The sequence below is a fragment of the Panthera leo genome, chromosome A1, assembly GCF_018350215.1.
Source record: "Panthera leo isolate Ple1 chromosome A1, P.leo_Ple1_pat1.1, whole genome shotgun sequence".
In the NCBI taxonomy this organism is placed as follows: Eukaryota; Metazoa; Chordata; class Mammalia; order Carnivora; family Felidae; genus Panthera; species Panthera leo.
Genome location: NC_056679.1, coordinates 136,220,073 through 136,244,267, shown reverse-complemented (window position 1 = coordinate 136,244,267; position 24,195 = coordinate 136,220,073). Strand labels below are relative to the sequence as shown.

Here is a 24,195-nt window from a genome sequence, read left to right as displayed (position 1 = left end):
AGCACACTCAGGGTATAGGCTTGTGTTGGGGGCACAACACATGCACCAAATCAGGGGAGACATTAGAGTGACTCTCATGTGCATCAGAACACAGGACAAGTCCCAAGAACTCCACTGAGAGGCTACAGTCCACCCAGTCACCCATGAGGTGGGCTTCCTGCAATGTGGACAAGCCAAGAGGTCTCTCCCACAGGGTGAGGAGGTCCATGGTGACTCAAGACTTAAATCAAGACCAAGAAAGCAGCAAGAAGGCTAAGAAGGATGTGTAACTGACTATAACACTGCCTGCCATCACTACCACAGAAGGCACAAACAGAAATTTTGAGTAACAGGAAATGAGATGCAGGGCGCCTGGGTGGCTTAGTCAGTTGAGTACCTGACTCTTGATCTCAGCTCAGGTCTTGATCTCAGGATTGTGAGTTCAAGCCTCATGTTGGGCTCTGTGCTGGGCATAAAGCCTATTTAAAAAATAAAAAATAGGGCGCTGGGTGGCTCAGCTGGTAAGGCATCCAACTCTTGATTTTGGCTCAGGTCACGGTTCATGAATTCGAGCCCAACATCGGAGTCAGCGCTGGTGGCAAGAGCCTGCTTAGGCTTCTCTCTCTTTCCCTCTCTCTCTGCCCCTCCTCCACTTGTGTTCTGTCTCTCTCTCTCTCTCTCTCCTCCCCTCTCTCAAAATAAACTTAAAAAAGTAGAAATAAAATAAACAAAAAATAAAAAACTCTTTTAAAAAAGTAAATGAGATTCTACAAAACAGAAGTAAGAGTCTGCAAAAACTTCAGACAAAATTTCATTACCCTCCAGGTCTTGCCTAAACAAAGAGAGACTGGTTCTCATTGCACCAAAACCAAATTACATATTGTAGGTCAGCAGGCTGCCCTACAGAAAGGGTCTCTGAGAGAGAGTCAAGAGGTTTTATACCTAATTCTGAAAAGCTGTGTGACCTCTAGACCTCTATCCTTCCACTGAGAAATTGCAGAAGACTATCCAGTTCAAAGGTACACAGTGATAAATGTAATATAACTTACAGGGGGGAAACGTTTCAGTTGCTTGGTAGAAAAGCCATTAAAAGTATAATATGTTTTTAAATCTCTCTTCTTTTTCAATTTCAAGTTAATGTGGAAAGCAAATACTGCCTATATCACATTTTCTTCCTCTACCTACAGAGCCTCCATTTAAAAAATAAAAGTCACATGATACTCTATATGGAAAACCCAAAAGATTCCACCAAAAAACTGCTAGAACTGATTCATAAATTCAGCAAAGTTGCAGAATATAAAATCAATGCACAGAAATCGGTTGCATTCCTGTACACCAACAATGAAGCAACAGAAAAATAAATCAAGCAATCGATCCCATTTACAGTTGCACCAAAAACCATAAAATACCTAGGAATAAATCTAACCAAAGAGGTGAAAAATCTATACACTGAAAACTATAGAAAGCTTATAAAAGAAATTGAAGAAGACACAAGAAAATGGAAAAGATTCCATTCTCCTGGATAGGAAGAACAAATATTGTTAAAATGTCAATACAACCTAAAGCAATCTACATATTCAATGCAATCCCTATCAAAATAACACCAGCATTCTTCACAGAGCTAGAACAAATAATCCTAAAATTTGTATGGAACCAGAAAAGACCCCAAATATCTAAAACAATCTTGAAAAAGAAAACGGAAGCAGAAGGCATCACAATCCCAGACTTCAAGCTATACTACAAAGCTGTAATCATCAAGACAGTATGGTACTGTCACAAGAACAGACACTCAAATCAATGGAATAGAACAGAGAACCCAGAAATGGACCCACAAACATATGGGCAACTAATCTTTGACAAAGCAGGAAAGACTATCCAATGGAATAAAGACAGTCTCTTCAGAAAGTAGTGCTGGGAAAACTGGACAGTGACATGCAGAAGAATGGACCTGGGCCACTTTCTTACACCATACACACAAATAAACTCAAAGTGGATGAAAAACCTCAATGTAAGACAGGAAGTCATCAAAATCCTCGAGGAGAAAGCAGGCAAAAACCTCTTTGATCTTGGCCACAGCAACTTCTTACTCAATACGTCTCTGGAGGCAACAGAAACAAAAGCAAAAATGAACTATTGGGACCTCATCAAAATAAAAATCTTCTGCACAGTGAAGGAAACAATCAGCAAAACTAAAAGGCAACTGACAGAATGAAAGAAGATATTTGCAATGATATATCAGATAACAGGTTAGTATCCAAAATCTACAAAGAACTTATCAAACTCAACACCCAAAAAGCAAATAATCCAGTGAAGAAATGGGCAAAAGACATGAATAGACACTTCTCCAAAGACATCCAGATGGCCAACCGACACATGAAAAAAATGCTCCCTCCACATCAGTCATCATCAGGGAAATACAAATCAAAACCACAATGAGATATACCACCTCACACCTGTCAGAATGGCTAACATTAACAACTCAGGCAATAACAGATGTTGGCGAGGGTGAGGAAAAAGAGGATCTCTTTTGCATTGTTGGTAGGAATGAAAGCTGGTACAGCCACTCTGGAAAACAGTATGGAGGTTCCTCAAAAAACTAAAAATAGAACTACCCTACGACCCAGCAATTGCACTACTAGGTATTTATCCAGGGATAAAGATGTGCTGTTACAAAGGGACACAGGCACTCCCAATGTTTATAGCAGCACTATCAACAATAGCAAAAGTATGGAAAGAACCCAAATGTCCATTGATGGATGAATGGATACAGAAGATGTGATATATATACACCTACATACACACAATGGAGTATTACACGGCAATCAAAAAGAATGAAATCTTTAAAATTAAAAAAGATACAACAACAACAACAACAAAAAAGAATGAAATCTTGCCATTTGCAACTACGTGGATGGAACTGGAGGGTATCATGCTAAGCGAAATTAGTCAGAGAAAGACAAGTATCATATGACTTCACTCATATGAGGACTTTAAGAGATAAAACAGATGAACATAAGGGAAGGGAAACAAAAATAATATAAAAACAGGGAGGGGGACAAAACATAAGAGACTCTTAAATATGGAGCACAAACAGACAGTTCCTGGGGGGTTATGGGAGGGGGGGATGGGCTAAATGGGTAAGGGGCATTAAGGAATCTTCTCCCGAAATCATTGTTGCACTATATGCTAACTAATTTGGATGTAAATTAAAAAAAAAAACTTTTAAAAAGGCATAAAATTCACGTATCAGTTCATTAGCTCTCCAAAATTTAAATCACAATCAATTATACGGACCGATCACACCACTGATTCTAGAATACTCATGCTTATCTGTGCTAAATAGATAGGCTAAAATGTGCACAGAAAACAAAAAGTCCACCTTATCCAGAATATCCTGTTTCTTCCTTTTTATCAGCCTCAAAGCAATCAGTGATTTTGTTCCCTAGGCCCTATTTGACAACATGGACAAGCTGAAATGCATTTTTGAAATAATGGGCAGCCCTTGGGGCACCTGGGTGGCTCAGTGGGTTATGAATCTGACTTTGGCTCTCAGGTCATGATCTCATGGTTTGTGGATTCAAGTCCCACATCAGGTTCTGCACTGACAGTTCATAGCCTAGAGGCTGCTTCAGGTTCTGTGTCTCCCTCTCTCATGCCCCTACCCCACTCATGCTCTCTTTCTCTCTCTCAAAAATAAATAAACATGAAAAAATAAAAATAAAATAAATAAAATAATGGGCAGCTCTTTCTGCCCATGGGTCTTATCCGTGTTCTTTAATAAAACCGCCTTTCGGGTGCCTGGGTGGTTCAGTTGGTTAAGCATCCAACTTTGGCCCAGGTCATGATCTCATAGTTCATGGGTTCGAGCCTCGCATTGGGCTCTGTGCTGACAGCTCGGAGCCTGAAGCCTGCTTCAGATTCTGTGTCTCCTCTCTCTCTGCCCCTCCCCCGCTCATGCTCTGTCTCTCTCTGTCTCTCAAAAATCAATAAACGTTAAAATTTTTTTTTAATAAATAAATATTTAAAAAATAATAAAACCAACTTTTCTGAACGGAAAAAAAAGATATACAGTGCCTGTCTTAACTAAGTCCCTCAAAACAATTACCATGATCTGAAGCAAAGAAAATAAATTTCAAAAATAATGAACTAAGCCAAGAGGGTGGAAGTGGGGACAGGGAAGGAGAGAAGGAAGCACGGACACCTGAAATAATTTTAAGTACATCTCCAAAAGAAGAACAAACAGGCAGACACGCGAAGGAAAAACAGGAGCTGCACCTCCACATGGCTAGATGAATAACGACTATTTCAGAAGAAATATACTGTTAGTCACAGTGGAAACATTTTGTTCCTGGTGCACTAAAGGATTACAGTCAAACAGGATGATGCAGCAGGGCAAAGATCCAGCTAGACCAGACCACCACTAAGTTTTAAATTATTTTAAATTATTTTAAATTATTATTTTTTTTTTGACAGAGAGACACGTGAGCAGGGGAGAGAGGAAGAGGGAGAGAGAATGTTAAGCAGGCTGTATGCTTACCATGGAGCCCAAGGCGGGGCTTGATCCCACGATCATGACCTGAGCCAATATCAAGAGTAGGACGCTCAACCCACGAAGCCACCCAGGCACCCCGTCCACTAATTTTAAAAATTAATGCTAATGTGAGACCTAAGAAAACAAAGATCCCACCTCTGAAGAGAATTATATGCCTCACACTTCAAAAGCCAGCAACGTGGAGCCACAATACAGAAAAAGAAGCAATGTTTCCAAGATTATCAAGACTTCAGCCATGGGTTTAGAGAAAGCCCAGGTGAGGTATCCTCAGGACATGAGACTCCAAGTAAGACCACCAGACACCTGTATGCCAAATCTTTAAACTTCAAAAACAAAAAAACAAGTTCTAAAATACACCAGAAAGGAGGGAAAGATGACAAGAGAATACAGATGTAGGTAGGTGTCTTATGTAACTGCCTTTTCTCCTTGAGAGCAAAAACAAAAATTTTAAACCTTCCAGGTCGGCAAAAATCTGTCCACATTTTTACCACTGCAAAGATACAGGAAATAACAGAGATATGATTGTCAAGAGACATGTATCTTAGAAATAAGTGGATAAGTGGACCTATAATGGGCAAGGTTAATAACATTAAATAAAAACCAACATTGGGGAGGAAAGAAGGAACTGAACAAATAAAGAAGCTAGAGTTCCCTATCAAAATGCACATGTAATATAACTGGAGTTAAACAAGTGATTGCTTCATGTAATAAAGTATATGGATAAAAATTTTAAAAAAATAAAGTATAAGAACTTGTTTTTATCCATCCAAACCAAGGCCTCAGTAAATAATAAAACATACATTAAAATGTAAGATATACTCAGTACATCAGATATCACTTGAATAGTCATAAAGAGTTTCACTCTTCTTTTTTTTTTTTTAACGTTTATTTATTTTTTAGACAGAGAGAGGCAGAGCACAAGCAGGGGAGGGACAGGGAGAGAGGGAGACACAGAATCCAAAGAAGGCACCAGGCTCTGAGCTGTCAGCACAGAGCACAATGCAGGGCTCGAACTCATGAACCATGAGATCATGACCTTAGCTGATGTTGGGACGCTTAACCACTGAGCCACTCAGGCACCCCAAGAGTTTCATTTTTTAAATAAATATTGACTAAGTACCTTCTCAGGGAAATGTGTGAGGATATAAAGATTTATCTGATGGTGTCTCTTATCTCAAGAGGCTTAGAGTCTAGTGAGGGAAATTAGGATATATCTAGATAAAAGGAATATATGTCATTATTAAGGTATAGCTCAAAGAGAAGCCTTCCTGCAAGAGATGGCATCTGAGATGCATTTGGAAAATGGACTGGAGACTTAGACTGCAAGGAATGGGGAAGAGAGGGCCCAGCATGGACCTGAGCAGTCATGAAAGGCCATGGTACATATGAAGAACAGTGAGTGGTTCAGACTGACAGTGGGCAGTAAGGCCAGAACTTAAGATCGGAACTAGACCACAAGGGGTCTTATGTACCAGGCTAATAAGTCTGAAGTCTGTTTTGTAGAAATTATGGTTTTGAGCCAGGAACCAGATAAAGAGTAATGCTACAGTAACACATACAGTGGACAGAAAAGGAAAGACTAGGTAGTCAGGAACACAAGGCAGGTGAAGGTAGTGCCACACTGTTAAGTAGTAATGTGGGCCCAAACTACCCATGGTGATGGCAGTAGGAATGGAGCTGAGAGGGCCAATCCAAAGGTAAAAATCGATAGGTCTTTGTCAAAGGTTTATTATGTATTGATTATCTGTCCAGCACCAGAGGAGCTCCTGGGGATACAAAGATGAGAAATATATAGACAGACAGATTTATATATCTATATATAGATACACACACACACACACACACACACATATATACATTTTTTTTTTTTTTTTTTACCAAAATGATCAGGTAGGGGCAGGTAGGGGATAAAGCAGGCAAGAGTCAAGGATGACACCAAGGTTTCAATCCTAGGGAAAAGCTCAAGAAGGAAGTACCATCAAGAGCAAACAGGGACACGGGTGAAAGAACCGTCAGTAGAGAAGTGAATGTGCTCAATGTCTAGTTGGAGCCCCTAAGTACCAAAGGGAAATCCACAAAGACAGGAGAACCTCCCAAAGTGCAGAGAGAGGTCAGGAAAGATCACGGATAAGAAAGGGATGTCATTAGAGTTTATGAAACCATTAAGGACAAGTTCCTGGGTGGAGAGGATTAAACAGAGAGCCTGGGGGAATACGGAAAGCCAGTGGCACAAAGCCTAAGGAGGATTTCAGGAAAGGGAACAAAAGAGGTCATGTGGAGTAAGAATCTGGGCTCTAGGGGTGCCTGGGTGGCTCAGTCAGTTGAGGGTCCGACTTCAGCTCAGGTCATGATCTCACGGTCTGTGAGTACGAGCCGTGCGTCTGGCTTTGTGCTGACAGCTCGGAGCCTGGAGCCTGTTTTGGATTCTGTGTCTCCCTCTCTCTCTGCCCCTCCCCCATTCATGCTCTCTGTCTCAAAAATAAATAAACATTAAAAAAAAAAAAAATTAAAAAAAAAAAAAAAAAGAATCTGGTCTCTAGGAGGCTAGTAGGACCTCCAAAGGCAGTAGGTTTTATGGAGTGAACAGTCAGGAACAAAGGTCCTAGGTCAGTTTTTAAGGAGTCTGCTGATCCAGGGAAGGAGGGAAGCTTCAGGGAACAGAAGAAGCTAGCAAAGGTCCTTTTCTTTTGTCACGGCTTTTGGTGCTTTTTCTTTTTCCTTTAAAAACAGAGGAAGTTGGGGCACATGGGGTGGCTCAGTTAAGCATCGGACCCTTGATTTCAGCTCAGGTGGTGATCTCACAGTTGGTGGGTTCAATCCCCTCTGCACTGACAGTGCAGAGCCTGGTTGGGATTCTCTGTCTCCCTCTCTCTCTGCCCCTCCCCACTTACAATCTCAATCTCTCTCTCTCTCTCTCTCTCAAAAGAAATAAATAAAACAAAAAAATGCAGAAGAAGTCAACACAGTTATTGACTGTGAGAAAAAAAAAGTGGATGAGAAAATATTAGAGTAAGAGAGAGAAGAGGAATAAATGATGAGGCACAAAGGAGGGGTTGGCATTAGGATTATAAATGAAAAGCTTAGCCCTGGAGAGGAAGAGGGACAACTGTTTCTAGGATAAAAGAAGGCAAAGTCACAAAGTTTTTAGTACAAAAGTGCTCGCACACAGCCTGACTTCTTCAGTTAAGTATGAAGCAACAGCTACAGTGCAGACATCGGGTTTAGGGCTCATTTACTAGGGAAAAGATCAGAATAGGCACTATGGAAACTAGTACACAAGAGAAATTGGAAATTTTCCTCAAATTCCAAGAGGTTTCTAAGAATAGAGGTAAACCTTTACCCTGAACTTCCTACTGGAGTAAAACAGAGAAAAGAAATGCTAAGAGAAGTGGCTCAAAGAAATACTGATGTTAACATTTTTAAGAAACTAAAATAGGAAAAAGGAAAGCATTCAAATGCCCTTTAGACACTTCAGATTTTTTAATCATAGGCAGGTACTACTTACTCAAAAATATATGGACACTTTTAGTTTTAAAAAGACATTTTTTTAAGGTTTATTTATTTATTTTGAGACAGAGAGCGAGCAGGGGAGGGGCAGAGACAGAAGGGAGACAGAAAATCCCAAGTAGGCTCCACACTGTCAAAATGGAGCCCGAAGCGGGGTTCAAACTCACAAACCATGAGATCACGACCTAAGCTGAAATCAAGAGCTTAAGCGCCTGAGCCACCCAGGCACCCCTAAAAAGACCTGTTTTTTAAAGCACTTCAAGCTTTAGGTTCCACAGGAGAAGAGATCATACCTGGTTTTATTCACCAACAGAGCCTGGTTACAGTAGGTCCACCATAAATATTTGTTACATGTTGATTATTTACAAGCTACACGAATGGAAAGACAGGGCAAAGAATAAGCATGCCAGCTGACACATCTATAGTGGGTTGACTGATGCCCCCACCTCCTCCAAACATGTCTACACCTGAATCTCTAGAACCTTTGATTATGACCTTATTTGGAAAAAGAGTCTTTGCAGACATAATTAAGGTAAGGAACTTGAGATGAGATCACTGTGGATGACATGGGTGGGCCCTAAATCCAATGACAAGCGTCCTTTTAAGAGAGAGAAGACACAGACACACAGGGGAGAAGGCAAACAAGCCAGAGATCAGAGTCATACAGTCACAAGCCCAAGAAACACCTGGAGCCACTAGAAGCTGGCAGAGGCGAGGGACAGGATCTTCTCAGAGAGCCCAGTGAGGTTGCCCCCTTCATTTTGGACCTCTAGCCTCTAGAACTTGAGAGAACAAATTTTTGTTATTTTTCAGCCACCCAGTATGTGGTAATTTGTTATGGCAGCCCTAGGAAACTAATATAAGATTAAGGTTGGTACAACTATACAGGTTATAATATCAGATTAGATGGGCCAATGTCCCCTATAAAACAAAATGCCATGGTAAGAATTACATATTATGTAATGCAAGGACCCTCTGTGCACAAGTGAGCAAAGCTAAAGTTTCTATTTAGATATATAAAGCACAAAGTCACTGCATAACATAAAATATATAATAAATGCCAACAATGCACTATATCAATAGAAAATAAAGATGAGATACCATAACTGTGAGAAAAGGCTAATTCATTAGAATATTACTAAAAACACTACAAACTTAAGAAATTCAGGAACAAAACATAAACAAAGCACAAGCATCGGTGTTATGAAGTATTTCAGATTAAAGATTACAGAATAATAAATACTTTAACCTAATATCCAGTCTTAACAAATCTTGACATTTGGCTAAATTTACTTCAGATTTGTGTTAAGGAAATAAAATATTTCAGAAATAGTTGAAACCTCCTGCCTTCCCCCCTTTCTCCTCCCTCCCGCCTCAAAGGTATCCATTGTCCTAAAGCTCTGTGTATGATTCCCATGTACATTTTAAGATAAAGTAATAGATTTTTTTGATGGTTTTAACATTTACATACAAAGCAAATGACTATGCATTTATTCTATTATTTTTACAGACTATTTATGTTGATGAGTGCAACTCTAGTTCAACTCTAGTTCATTCATTTTAACAGCTACAAATGGTATTATTCATCTCCCAATAATGGTCATGTAGGTCATTTGTTAACTTTTGCTAGGACAATGCTACAACAATCTTTTTTGCTCATGTCTCCTCATTCAGACACCAGAATGTCTCAAAGTGTAGTCCTAAAAAAGCAACTACTGGGGCACCTGGGTGGCTCAGTCAGTTAAGCATTGAACTTCGGCACCGGTCATGATCTCACAGTTTGTGGGTTTGAGCCCCGCATCAGGCTCTGTGCTAGCAGCTCAGAGCCTAGAGCCTGCTTCGGATTCTGTGTCTCCCTCCCTCTCTCTCTGTCCCTCCCCTGCTCATGCTCTGTCTCTCAAAAATAAATAAATGTAAAAAAAATTAAAAATTAAAAAAAACCAATTACTCAGTGTCCTTTCTTTTGACAAACTCTTTTCCTTTAGTGAACAGCCTTTATTAAAACATAAAAGCATGCCCATAATTAAGAGAATAATCTGACCTTAAGGCACTTTCTGTGGGGGGAAAAAAATCTACATTCTGTGTTAAATTCTGTTTTAAATCATCTCAGGCTATCTAGCTGGCAAAGGCATTTGGAGCAAAAAAACAATACCTTTCATTAATGAGAAGTTACCTGTGCAATATTTTGAGAAGACATAATTGCCTGATTATAGAATATACGGCCAAAGTGATCTCGATCTGGAAATATTTCTGCTTGCCAAGGTAAGTTTGCGCCTCCTGAATCAACTGAAGACAGGGGAAATAACAGAAATAAGTACGTCTGAATGAACGAAACATGCTGTACAAAGGAAGACGTGTACCACTGACAGCAACAGTTCTTCATCACATTCACACAAAACTTGCCCTATCACCGTTCTGAACTATTCAACAGCATCTTTCTCTAGTCCCCCAACGCAGCCAAAAAATTCACTGTTTTCATCAAATCCATTAGGCTCTCCTCCCTGTGCAAAATTCCACTTGAAATATTTAGGACATTCTCTCCTTTGAGGACCAGCTAAAGCCCCAGAAACACCGCAAATTTTTAACCAGTTCAGCTAAAAAAAAAAAAGTATCTTTCTTTCTTTTAAACCAATGCAAAGCCACATGCAGAATTCATGTGACAGTTTGTCACATAGTGTCTCTGGGACTGTTTATACTGCAGGGCTGAGTGGGGGATAAGAAGGTCAGCTGAATTTGGAAGAGAGCTTGGTTACTTCATATCTGTGTGATTACAGGCATGTCCTAGCCATTCTATGCTTCCTGTTCCTCACCTGTGAAATCAAAGTAACAACGGTAGCTCTCCCAGGAAGCTATTCCTGGGGTGACATGAAATAATGTATAAAAAGTGCTTACTTAGTTCAGCACAGAGTGAGTGCAAATAGCAATGCTGTGAAAAGTTAGCTAGTCCTATGCCCACCACTCTTGCCTACAATCATCATGTCTTTTGTTGTTATTTAGTACATGACATCCTGTCTCTGGTGCATTTAAGCTTGCCCAAGATGGGGACAACATAATACTCTTTACTCCATTACCTACAGTGTTTGGCACAGCACCTGTAAACAGTAGGGCCTCATTTGCTGTTTTCTGTATGTGCAAAACAAAGTTCACACTGTGAGTCACCCAGGTAAATGCACTTTTGCAGTGAAAAAAATCTCTAAGTCAGTACCTGTACAAACACTTGCAAAAATGAACAATATATATATGCTGGTATTTCACCAAACTAAACCATTATCCAGGCAGTGCCAATTTTAAACTGCCTTGCTTTTATGTTCCTTTTGAAATACCCTTAGATTTAAGTGTATTTTAATTTCAAATATAAATTTACTTTCATTAAAAATTAAATTTCTTAAATTGCATTTGCTGAAAATTATATACATACTCAAGCATTTAAATTAGTACCTAGCACTCAAGAGATCCATAAATATTAACTATTATTTTCTCACAGTTTGAACTCATTAAGGTTAAGACAAAAAGAAAATATATAGAAGAAAAAAATCTACACCCATGTAGAGAAAAAACTGGCATACATGAAAATACTGTCACAGGTTATTCCTCAGTGATGTTGTTATGGGTAGTTCTTGTTCACATTTTCTTCCTGAGTTTTCAGCAAAGAGCATGCATTTCTTTTGTAATTATGGAAGAAACCAACAGTTTTTTAAAAATACCCAATGATGGGGGGTTGTGGGTGGCTTAGTCAGTTAAGCCCGCCTTTGGCTCAGGTCATGATCTCCTGGCTTGGGGTTCAAGCCCCACATGGGACTCTGCTGTCAGTACAGAGACCGCTTCAAATCCTCTGTCCCACTCTCTCTCTGTCCCTCCCCTACACTGTCAAAAAAAAAAAAAAATAATGACATCATATATAACCTTGTAAACACTCTTGCATTTTACCACCTAAAAATAATTCATTTTACGACTCTTGTGACTTGCCCAAGTAGATGCAGGGGAGCCTGTTTTGCATTGCAATTTCTTGTGCCCGCAAATGCTTCTTCACAGTCACGGGATAGTAGGTCCCTCCTTTGATGGTGGCATCATTGGCAACAATTATACATTCTACTCTGAAAGACAGAAATTTCATCACAAAGAGAATAAGAGAGACTTCTTCAAAGTTAAAAGGCCAAGTACATTTCATTGTAAGACACTCCAATGCAACCTTCAACTTCTAGTACATATCACCAATGACAGTCATTAGCAGATGATCTCATGATATGAAAGCAAGCTTTAATCAAAGTCCACATACTCATTTATATCATCACTTTTAACAAGTTTACAAACTCATACTTGACTTTTAAAGAGTCATCGGTCCTCTATTAGCAGTGAAAAACTAACAACCTCAGACACATTTCATAATGGTTCTTTCAATGAAATGATCCTAGCGAAACAATAATAAAATATACACACAAAAAAAATCCAAGTCTCAAGGGTGAGAAATCTCTCATAATAAACCACCAAGTTTCCTTTTAGGATGGTAATTTGCAAAAATGAAAACTGATCCATCAAGAGAATTTACTTTTCTTATTTTCAAAAGTTCTTAAATATTACTACCACATGCTTTTCAAAAAACTTAAACAAGTTTAAAACACAATTATCTATCTTGCTTAAAGTAACAATAGACGCAAACTATAAAATGGCATATTGAGAACACCTGGGTGGCTCAGCCAGTTAAGTGTCCAACTCTTGATTTGGGCTCAGGTCATGATCTCACGATTATAGAGCAGAGATAGAGCCCCGCGCTGGGCTCCATGCTGGGTGTGGAGCCTGGTTAGGATTCTCCCTCTCCCTCTGCAACTCCCCCACACGCATGTGTGCTCTAGCTCTCCTCCTCCCCCAAAAATACATAAGTAAAATAAAACAACCAACCAGTGGGAAGTGTTTACTACAATGCCTGGCATGCTAACTTGAGATGGTAAATGTGAGACCATACATAAATATACGCAAGTAAATTTAAGTTCTAGCAATCTAGATTCCCCAAGTCTAGAGTGGTTCTCAAATATTAGCATTCCAGAATCTTGGAGGGCTTGTTAAAAAACAGATTGCCAGGCCCCACCCTCAAAATTTAATTTTATACTTCTTACGAAGACCTAGTAATCTACACTTCTGTCAAGTTCTCAGGTGATGCTGATGCTACTTGAAGAGCACAATTAGAGAATGACTCCTCTAAGACAGTGGTTTTCACCAGAGATGTCCAAGAGATCACCTACAGAGCCTTGGAAAACGATATAAGCAAAGCCCACGCCTGCAGATTCTGATTATGTAGGAAGATTTGGATTTGAGCCCCAGAATTTGTGCTGTGGTTTGTTTTTTTTTTTCCCCTTCAATCTTTGTCTCTAAATCTCCACAGATAAATCTAATACATGTCTGGGCAGGAAGCCTCAGCCCTACATAATATAAATAGCACAAAACTTGCAAGTTCATATGCAAAGCAGTGAGAGCTGGAAGACTGTGCCTGTCAATCTTTTCCTGCCCCACATTATGGAGTTTAAGTAGAACACTCACCCTGATACTCTCCCAATGCCTGTAATAATGCCACCGGCAGGCACCTCCTCATTAGCATATAACTGGTAACCTGCAAACTGGGAAAATTCCAGAAATGGAGACCTGCAGGGAAGAAAGGATATTGCCTGAATTGAAGTTATTTTTTAAAAATGCATATTTAAAGTTATAGGTGGAAAAGATTAACAAGCCAATGTCTCAAGCATGCATGTTGAACATATATAAAATCCACAAAAAAGAAAAATATTTAAACAAAATCTAGTGTGGGTATTTTGAGGATTTACACAGTATAGCCATGAAATAGAACACTAAGTAGCTATTTTAAAGGATGTTGTACCAATGTGTTTATTAGTACAGAAAGAGAATAGCATGTAACACTTATATAAGCCCCTATCCTTTGCCCAGCTCTTTTTTAGGACCTTCAGAAACCTAACTCACTTGTACCTCAGAACTACTTCCTGAGGTGGATCCTATTATGATCCCCACTGACAGAGGAGGAAACTAAAAAAAAGAAATTGAATCACTTGTCTGAGGTCACACAACTAGTAAGTGGCAGAGTTGGGTTTTTGTTTTTTTTTTTAATTTTTTTTTTAATGTTTATTTATTTTTGAGACAGAGAGAGACAGAGCATGAACGGGGGAGGGGCAGAGAGAGAGGGAGACACAGAATCGGAAACAGGCTCCAGGCTCTGAGCCATCAGCCCAGAGCCTGACACGGGGCTCGAACTCACGGACCGCGAGATCATGACCTGAGCCGAAGTGGGACGCTTAACCGACTGAGCCACCCAGGCGCCCCAAGAGTTGGGTTTTAATAAGCAATCTAACCCCAGGGACCAGGCTCCACACCACTGTAGCTATTATTCCACCTCTCACTTACTTAAATGTTCAAGATCTAGTAAGTAGGGGGAAGAAGGGTGTTATAAAACACCACATTTAGTATGATTCCATTTTTCTTATAAAAAAAAGTGTCTATTACACATACACCTAAGAACAGTCTAGAAGGATGCACACTTGGTGTTAACAGTGTTTTTGCCTCCAGGTTGGGAATATGGGTGTATGTCATAAAAAAATACTTTCAGGGGCGCCTGGGTGGCCCAGTCGGTTAAGCGTCTGACTCTTGGTTTCAGCTCAGGTCATGATCTCACGCTTCGTGAGTTGGAGCCCCACATTGGGCTCTATACTGACAGTGTGGAGCCTGCCTGGGATTCTCTCCCTCTCTCACCACCCCTCCCCTGCTTGCTCTCTCAGTCTCTCAAAAATAAATAAGTAAATAAACTTTAAAAATTAAAAAAAAAAAAAAAAAGAGGACTGAGTTTTTCAGTCAGTCAGGTGTCTGACTTCTACTCAGGTCATAATCTCACAGTTCGTGGGTTTGAGCCCCACGTCAGGCTCTGCACTGACAGTGTGGAGCCCGCCTGGGATTCTCTCTCCCTCTCTGTCCCTCTCCCACTGTGCTCTTCTTTCAAAATAAATAAAAATAAAACTTAAAAAAAAAAGCTTTTGGAGTCCTCATTCCCTTCTCTCCACCTGCATTCCCTCCACTCCAATCCTTCAGGAAATCCCACTGGGTTAGCTCTATCTTGACGGGCCTAGAACGTGACATTCTCAGCACCTCTAGTACTACTATCCTAAGTTCAAGTCACATCATGTCTCCTTTGAATCACTGCCACAGATGTCTAACTCATCTTGGTGCTTCCAGCCTTGCTGCCCACTTTCTACTCCCCAAACAGCAGCTAGAATGACTCTTTTCAGATGTAAGTCACGTAGATCGTAACAGTTTCATATTCAAAATCCCAAGAGCCTCCTCATTCCTCTCTGGATAAAAGCCAAAACTCTTGGGGTGCCTGAGTGGCTCAGTCGGTTAAACCTCCGACTTTTGATTTTGGTTCAGGCCATGATCTCATGGTTCATGAGTTCAAGCCCCACATCGTGCTATGCGCTGACAGTGCAGAGCCTGCTTGGGATTCTCTCCCCACCCACCCCACCCCTCACTCTCTCAAAATAAAAATAAACTTAAAAAAAAAAAGCCAAAACTCTTACACTAACCTCCAAGGTATTATGGAATGGAACCCTACCTCCTACCACTCTCCCCTTCATGCCTTCTACCCCAAACACACTGGCATCCTCGGTTCTTGAGCATATCAGCATATCCTGCACATTCCTACCTCAGGGCCTTTGCAATGGCTATTCCTTCTGTCTGTTAACACTCTTTCACTGTATTTCAGGGCTCTCTCTCTTCACTCCTTCAAATCTTTGCTCAGATGTCACTTTCTCAATGAGGCCTACACTAACCACCTTATTTAAAACTACAACTTGACCCTCCTCCCTTATTCCGGTCTTTCTTTTTCCCATGACATTTATCACCTTCTAACATACTGCAGAACTTACATTTGTCATTTACTTTCTACTTCCTCCTGCTACAATGTAAACTCCAGTTGGACAAGGACCTGTGTCAGTTTTGTTCACTCATGTATCACTAGCACCTATAACAGTGCCTGACACTTAGCCTCTCAATAAACATTTGTTGTTGAATCTTAGAGTAAGAATCAGAATTTTAAATCACTTATTTATAAAACTGTTTAAGAAAGTACCACAGATTAGAGAACACTGAGTTAGCACTTGGGCTGTACCAACCCTGGGTCTATAAGGCTGTCCACTCTTTCTCTGGCTAAAAGTTTTCCTCTTGATACGTGGCGTTCTCGGGCTTTCGCACTGCCTCCTGCGATAAAAACATGATTAGATTAGATTGATAGCATATAAGGTCTCCCAGTAATTTAAGGCCAGAAAAACATAAAACAGCCCAAAATACAGCACTTTTAAAAGTTCAACATATCTTTTCAGAAACAGCTAATTTTCAGATCTTCCATTCAACTCACAAGCTTTATTTTCTGAAGTAAATAAACTTGCATTTAAAAAAAAAATCAGTCGATCTCTGATTTCACAGCGTACCATACGTTTTCTGAATTCACTGGTAATTGCTTAAAGAAATAATATAGCATCTTCTCTGCAACTCATGCATTGCCAATACTGCCTCACCTCCACCACATCTGTTCAATACCTACGACTACCTAGCGCTCTGCTACGTACTATGTGAAATTTGAAAAAGTCCTAGCTTCATTTGTCCCAGGCGAAAAGCCCTGTTTTAGAAATGACCTCCATGATGAGTGCAGCAAGACTTACCTAAAGGTAGGTGACCCATAACTATTTACACTGTCTCCAAATGGGAGAGAGCTGCACACCTAACATGGCAACTAAGAAGTCGACTTCTGTTAGTATCTTCACTCAGAGACAGGCTTCTTTGTTTCCCCAAGTTGCTCCGGTCCAAGAAAACTACAGTAGTCAAAGAGCCCACGGAGGTAACCGGGTGAGGCTGCCTGAAGTGAAGAGCACACCAACCCTCCCCGAGACTGATGGCTGCCGGGCTCGGTATCTCGTGAATATCGATAACCCACTCTCAGCAACCCAAGGCATCAGACCAGAAAGGGAAGGATCATATAGTACCTTAATAGGTTTATTTTCACTGGTGCCCACGACTTTTATCTTAATCCGCTCTGGGGCTCATGAAGTGTTCAGCTATCTAAAAAAGCTATTTCTTTGGGGGCTTTTTAGGGGAGAAAACAAGCTCTTACCTACTTCATACAAGCTTCCAAGTATTACCTTGTTTTTCAAACCAGGCCTCTTTCCTCTACCCAAGGGAATTTTTTTTTTCCTGAAGAGGCAGATGGCATATTTTTAAGATTAAATCTGCCTTAAAGTTACCAAGAAAATTGTATTACACGTTTAACCTTTTAAAATGAAAATAATTCTAGGAGGCAAAGATTTAGTTCCAAAATAGTATAATTAAGTCAAACCGCTCTTCTCTTTCTCCCAACCACTGAGAGGACCTGACTTCCCCTACTAAGGTGGGTCTGGGTGTAGGAGAGCACAGGAGAGAGGGGTTATCAAGGGGCACAGGAAATTTCTGGGAGAGGCACATTTATGATCTTGGTTGTAGTGCCGGTTTCACAAGGAATATACCTATGTCAAAACTCAAATTGTACATAATGCAGTTTATTGTATGTCAATTATACCTTAATAATATTGTTTAAAATTAAATATTACAAGAAAAATGCACCTGAGGCAATGAAAGGAAAGCCAGGTCTTGTGGTGAGGGTCTTTGGAGAGTCAGGTGACCTAAATACTCACTAAAGGACTAGCAGGGGAGAGGAGGCCAGAGAGGGTAGAGTGACAAAGAAGTGATAAGAAACACACACATTTGTTTTCCAAGTACTTAAGATAAAACCATTCTTTGTTAATTCCACCTAGAGTATGAATTGGCAATTTGGAACAGCTGGTGACTTCCAGTTTTATTAGGGAAAATCAGAAAGAGGGCTATCCTTGAAGCAGATTTTCAGATTACAGAGCTCTGCTCCTTTGGCATTTAAACTGACTTGGGATATGTGGATAGCCATAAAAACAACATGACACAGCATCTTAGTTTTCCAACGATTATTCTCAAAGATTCTGCACTATCTCCATTTCCACAGACTTGGAGACTGAAAAGCCCTTCTCTTTCTAGCTCGTTTACCATATTGCATTCATTCTAATATATACATTTTGTTCACACTTTTAACATCCCTGAAATCAGGAAGCATTTTACAGTTTACAGGATGTGGCTTTTTTTTTTTTTTAATGTTTCTTTATTTTGAAAGAGAGAGAGAGAGAGAGAGAGAGAGAGCACATGCACGTGCAAGTGAGGGAGGGGCAGAGAGAGAAGGAGAGACAGAATTCCAAGCAGGCTCCACACTCGGCTTGATTCTACAACCGAGATCATGACCTGAGGCGCAATCAAGAGTTGGGCCAACCAGGCACCCCTATAGCATCTTTTTTTTTTTTTTTTTTTAAGTTTATTTACTTCGAGAGAGAGAGAGAGAGGGAGAGAGCATGAGCACCGGCAGGGGAGGGGCAGAGAGAGAGGGAGAGAGAATTCCAAGCAGGTTTCATGCTGTCAGCACAGAGCCCAATGCGGGGCTCAAACTCACAAACCATGAGTTTGTGACCTGAGCTGAAATCAAGAGTCAGATGCTTAAGTGACTGAGCCACCCAGGCACCCCAAGCATCTTTTAATCAACACATCTGTCTGCCTCTGCCTGCACAGCACAAACGTCACTTCAACTGTGACATGCATCGTTAGAACTGTATGCATGGAGTTAACTTCCACTTTAAAAGTCTTCAAAAACCATCTTTAGGTCATTACAAGTCCCCTGTTTTAACCACCAAAATTATTTGTGCTTTTCCATATTGGTAAAGTAATTATCACGCAGCATTATAAAGATAAGCACTTCAGAACCTATCAAAATACTTATAGTGGCAACTGCGGGGCTCAGTATGTTAAGCATCCAGCTCTTGATTTCTGCTCAGGTCATGATCTCATGGTTTGTGAGTTCAAGCCCCACGTCTGTGCTATGAGCCCAGAACCTGCTTGAGAGTCTCTCTCTCTCTGCCCTATCCTGCTCGCATGTGCAAGCAGGCACACACACTCTCTCTCAAAATAAATGAATAAGCTTTAAAAAAAACAAAAACAAACAAACAAAAAAAAAAACCCTTATTTTGGAAATAGCTTTTAGTTTCAACTCACAAAGCCTTCTAAAGTAAATTTTTGCACTGACCAATAATGGCACAGCAGAATTTGCTGTAATTGTTTATACATTAATAGTTCACATTCCCCCCCATGATGCAATTTCTTCCAAGCAAAAGGATGTCTATTACGTCCACAATTTGAAAACAGAAAATAATAACAATTTGCCAATTTCTTAGGAAATATCATTTATTTAATCAGTAATAACCCACATAGACATTATTTCCAAGTTATATAACAAAGCAGAAAATTCATAATTATGCAAAATTAGTATATAGGATGAATATAACTATTGAACAGAAAAGGTTTCAGTTGCTTCAGGTAAAACAAAAATTTTAATGGATGCTGTGGCTGAAATAAACCTTTAAGCAGAAATACTTTAAAAATTAGTGAATCTGAGGGGCACTTGAGTGGCTCAGTTGTTTGAGCGTCTGACTTAGGCTCAGGTCATGATCTCCTGGTTTGTGGATTCAAGCCCTGCATCTGGCTCTGTGCTGACAGCTCAAGCCCAGAGCCTGCTTCAGATTCTGTGTCTCCCTCTCTCTCTGCCCCTTCCCCGCTCATGCTTTGTCTCTCTCAAAAATAAATAAACATAAAAAAACTTTTTAAATTGATGAATCTGAAATTTTACTTTTTCCCACATAATGGCAATGCTGTAAGAGCAAAAAAACTGACAACAGGAAAAAATGAAATGTCAGCACACCAACAAACAGTCTTGAAGAGTCAAAGCTTACTGCTACTGGTTTTTCCTAAAACCAATAACTATCAAGGAACATTTTCATTAGAAGCATAAAAGGAAGAATAAATGAGTGTTTACCTAATCTTATTTTCTGTGCTCGTTCATGGAGCTGATTTACAAGTACTTTCATCTGTTCATAGTTTTCCTAAAACAGAAGCAAAGAAAGAAAGGGAGAGTAATATTAGAAAGCAATTATCTTTTTTTTTTTTTAACCAAAGTAAGGGCTAATGTGAACATCATGTGTCACTGCATGTGGCCTCACACCTACCCATGTGGCTTCCATGTGGTCACTCCATCGGATGGAAAGGATGACTCCTGCCTCTCCATCTCTGCCCAAGCTCCCCTTCACTACCACCTTCCCTCTCCAGTCAATCAATCCTAATATTACCCCTCTTTAGAGATCAATTCATGTTCCCTCTCATCTGTAACACCTCTCATTTCTGGTCACTCCTACTCATTTAGCATCTTTCTTCCTTCAGCATTAACCAAACTTAATTCATTTCTATTTGTTTTCCTATTTTAAGGAATATAAGCCCTTTGAGAATTAAAATGCCATCTTCCTTTTTCTGTCCCATCAACCACTGCCCTAAGAAGTTTCCAACCAATGCAGAAATACTTGGGGGTACCTGGGTGGTTCAGTCGATTGAGCATCTGACTCTTGATATCAGCTCAAGGCATGATCTCACAGTTCGTGGGTTCAAGCCCCACATCACCCTCTTCACTAACTTTGCAAAAGCTGCTTGGGATTTTTGGTCTTCCTCTCTCTCTCTCTCTGCCCCTTCCCTGCTCGAATGCTCACTCTCTCTCAAAATAAATAAATAAGGGGCCCCTGAGTGGCTCAGTCGGTTAAGCGTCCAACTTTCGCTCAGGTCATGATCTCACAGTTTGTGAGTTCAAGCCCCGAGTCAGGCTCTGTGCTGACAGCTCAGAGCCTGGAGCCTGCTTCAGATTCTGTGTCTCCTTCTTGTTCTGCCCCTCTTCTACTCTTTCTCTCTCTCTCAAAAATAATAAAACATTAAAAAAAATTTTTTAAATAAATAAGTAAACATTAAAATAAAACACTTGCTAACTGACAAATTATACTTAAAAACAGAGCCCAGGAAACACAACAGATCCTATTTTATATTTAAAAAGGAACAAGAGCCACCTGGATGGCTCAGTCAATTAAGCGTCTGACTTCAGCTCAGGTCATGATCTCATGGGTTCCAAGTTCGAGTGCCGTGTTGGGCTCTGGGCTGACAGCTCAGAGCCTGGAGCCTGCTTCAGATTCTGTCTCCCTCTCTCTCTGTGCCCCCCCCCCCCCATCTCTCACTCTCTCTCTCTCAAAGATAAACACTAAAAAAAAATTTTATAAATAAATAAAAAGTAACAAAACTCTATGTTTGCACATCTTTAGAAATTTTCTAGAGTAACATACAAGAAAATATAAACTGTGAGAGGTGGAAAAAGGGTACAGGGCCTAATTTTTCACCTTCTGTAAATTTTGTTTGATCAGTATATTACTTTAGACCAAGAATTAAGTAGCTAGTTTTTGTGAAAATTCAGAGTTTAACCCACTAATACATTTTGCTCCCCACGATGTCTTTAACATCTCTGATGATCTAATTCCTTTTACATGATGCAATACTAAGCAGCTTGCCAGCTGCTCAAAATTAGAAGAATTTACCGTGTTTACAACAGAGCTCTATTATTTATTTTCTACAGCTCTAAGAGCTCCCAAGGTCAAGGTTTCTGCTACATTCTCTTGCTCTGCAAAATGCAGAAAATAAAAAAAGGGAGAAGCAGCAGATTGTTAGGGAAAGAACCTCTGCCCTGGATCAGGGAGGTCCCAACCTCAGAACCATCTCTGCCTGCCAGCCCTGTGATGACTTCCCTGCTAGGTCTCCCAAGCCCTGTCCTACGGCAGACAACCTGTGGGAACAGAACTCCGTAACTCGCCTAGAACGTTGTTTCCCAAACTTGACAGACATTGGAATCACTAGGGAGCTTTGAAAAATAAAAATAAAAACAAACCCTCAGAGATTCTGATGTCATTGGTTACAAATGTGGCCTGGGCATTAAGCACCATAAAGGTTCCCCAAGCGATTTAAATATCCAACCAAAAACAGAGGAACACTGGCCCATAGTCTCCATTTCTGAGTTACCCTCAAGGCAAATTGGAAACCTACCAAAAGGGGGGTTTGGTAATAGGCAAAGGGTTCTTTTATCACCAGAATTTTTTCAGATTACCATAGTATTTGCTGATATTAAGAGCATGAGGCAGTGGAAGCTGAAAACTTCGCTCTACTACAAAGCCTAGGTTAGAGATCCTTTTTATTCACAGTTAGCAAAGTCAGAAACTCCCAACTTCATGAATTGCCTCAGACAGAAACAAAGCTCTGCACTGGAGCGTGTCTGTTCAGCCCATCACCAAGAGATGGCATTAGAGCAACGTGTGTAATGCCACCTGACGTGTATGAAGAGACTGAGCAGCCTTTCAAAACCTAACATCCATCCTCGGTACTGACAGCCTCCTAGGCTGAGAACTACTGCTAGTAAGCAGGAGCTGCGTCCTGAACTCCTTTGTCATCTGCGAGAGACGCAGCAGAGGGAATATGTAAGGGGAAGACCTCCTTGTATGAACAAAACAGAGTGGTAAGGAAGCTCCGGGGGACGGAGTTGGTGGCCAACTCCTATCTGTAGCTAAAGGGCATCTTCTCTATGGACTCTCTCACCCGACCCTGCGCTGCAGCTCTGTGGCTCAGGGCTGGGTGCTACTCTGGCCTCAGGCCCTGGGCGCCCCCTCTGTGCTGCTGAACACACAGGGTGAGGAAAAGGTCTGATGACTATGTTGCTAAGTGGAAAGGAAAGCAGATTATTTTACTGCAACAAATAAATATTTTTTGCTGGTTTTGTGCTTAAAGTCTAACTTGTCACTTTTACCTTTATTCTAAGGTTAAAAATCCACCTCATAAATGTCTAAGACACCTTTTTTTTTTTTTTTAAGTAAGCTCTATGCCCAACATAGGGCCAGAACACATGACCCCGAGATCAAGAGTCACACGCTCTACTGACTGAGCCAGCCAGCAGCCACTTAGAAACCTTGATCTCAAGAATCCCCACGGATGGTAAAGCACCTTCATGAGAATAGGCAGCCTTCTCAAATGCTCCACTGTTTGGAATTTCACTTTCTCTCTCTGCCACTCTCAGCATGTGATTCTATGGTTATTCAACAAAAGATTTGCTCAGTGTTGAGTTTAAGGAATTTCTGAAAAAGAACCTCATCCAAACTGTTAACCCTTGTGTCTCTTCACTTTCTAGTAGTCAGGTTAAAAGATAATCTGAAAAATACACTGTAGGAAAGAAAAGAGAAGCCACATATGTTGTTCAACATGTGACTCCAAGTTCAATAAAAGGAATTTGGTGCTAATGGAAAAAAAAAAATCTGAATACCTACTGTCTCAGCAAGGTATGTGAAAAGCTAACACATTTACCTTGGAGTAGGCTTATATTGTTAGTTTAAAATTGATAGGATGAAGAAAAAAAAGTTTTTCCAGTGACATTATTTGCAGCTAATTCTCAAACAAGTCCATCCAGTCATTATGACATACTATCTTCTTCTCAGTCCTAACTTATTTAGCTCAACAGCACTAGAAAATGAATAGACAGGTTACAGTATGGCAAAGTGAAGGGGCAGGGATTTCTCTAACATGTTCAGCTCCTCTTTAATGGGGTTTGTCATTGTTGTTAATAAAAGAAATTTAGGGGCACCTGGGTGGCTCAGTCAGTCAAGTGTCCAACTTCAGCTTAGGTCATGATCTCATGGTTCGTGAGTCTGAGCCCCGTGTCAGGCTCTGTGCTGACAGCTCAGAGCCTGGAGCCTGCTTCGGATTCTGTGTCTCCCTCTCTCTCTGCCCCTCCCCCACTCAGGCTCTGTGTCTCTCTCTCTCAAAAATAAATCAATAAAAATTAAAAATAGAAGAAACTTAACTTTGTTTCCTGGAAATTTTCAAACATATACAAAAGCAAAAAAGATTAGTATAATAAATGTAGCCAATGTCCTTCAACAATTATCCACAATGGCCCAAGTTTTTTTATTTTTGCCCCCACCCTGAATTATTTTGAAGAAAATACCAGACATAACACTTCCTCTGTAAGTATTTCCAAATCTCCAAAAGATGAGGACCATTACTGCATACCAATACTCTGTTAATAAAATCAAATATCCAATTAGTGAAGACACTTCCTCAGCTGTCAGAGGAAGTTTACAGTTTATAGTTTTTTACAGTTTATT

General features: G+C 40.3%; 1 protein-coding gene across 1 annotated transcript in view; it reads right to left on the bottom strand.

Annotated features, from left to right (window-relative positions):
* The window catches only part of MCCC2 (methylcrotonyl-CoA carboxylase subunit 2), a 64,896-nt gene that overhangs the window by 35,896 nt on the left and 4,805 nt on the right, over positions 1-24,195 (bottom strand). The window contains exons 2-6 of the mRNA XM_042940682.1: positions 20,001-20,067; positions 16,201-16,285; positions 13,571-13,672; positions 12,005-12,132; positions 10,212-10,324 (exon numbers count right to left, since the gene is read on the bottom strand). Of these exons, the coding sequence (XP_042796616.1) occupies positions 10,212-10,324; positions 12,005-12,132; positions 13,571-13,672; positions 16,201-16,285; positions 20,001-20,067 (495 nt within the window). The remainder of the gene's footprint in view (positions 1-10,211; positions 10,325-12,004; positions 12,133-13,570; positions 13,673-16,200; positions 16,286-20,000; positions 20,068-24,195) is intronic.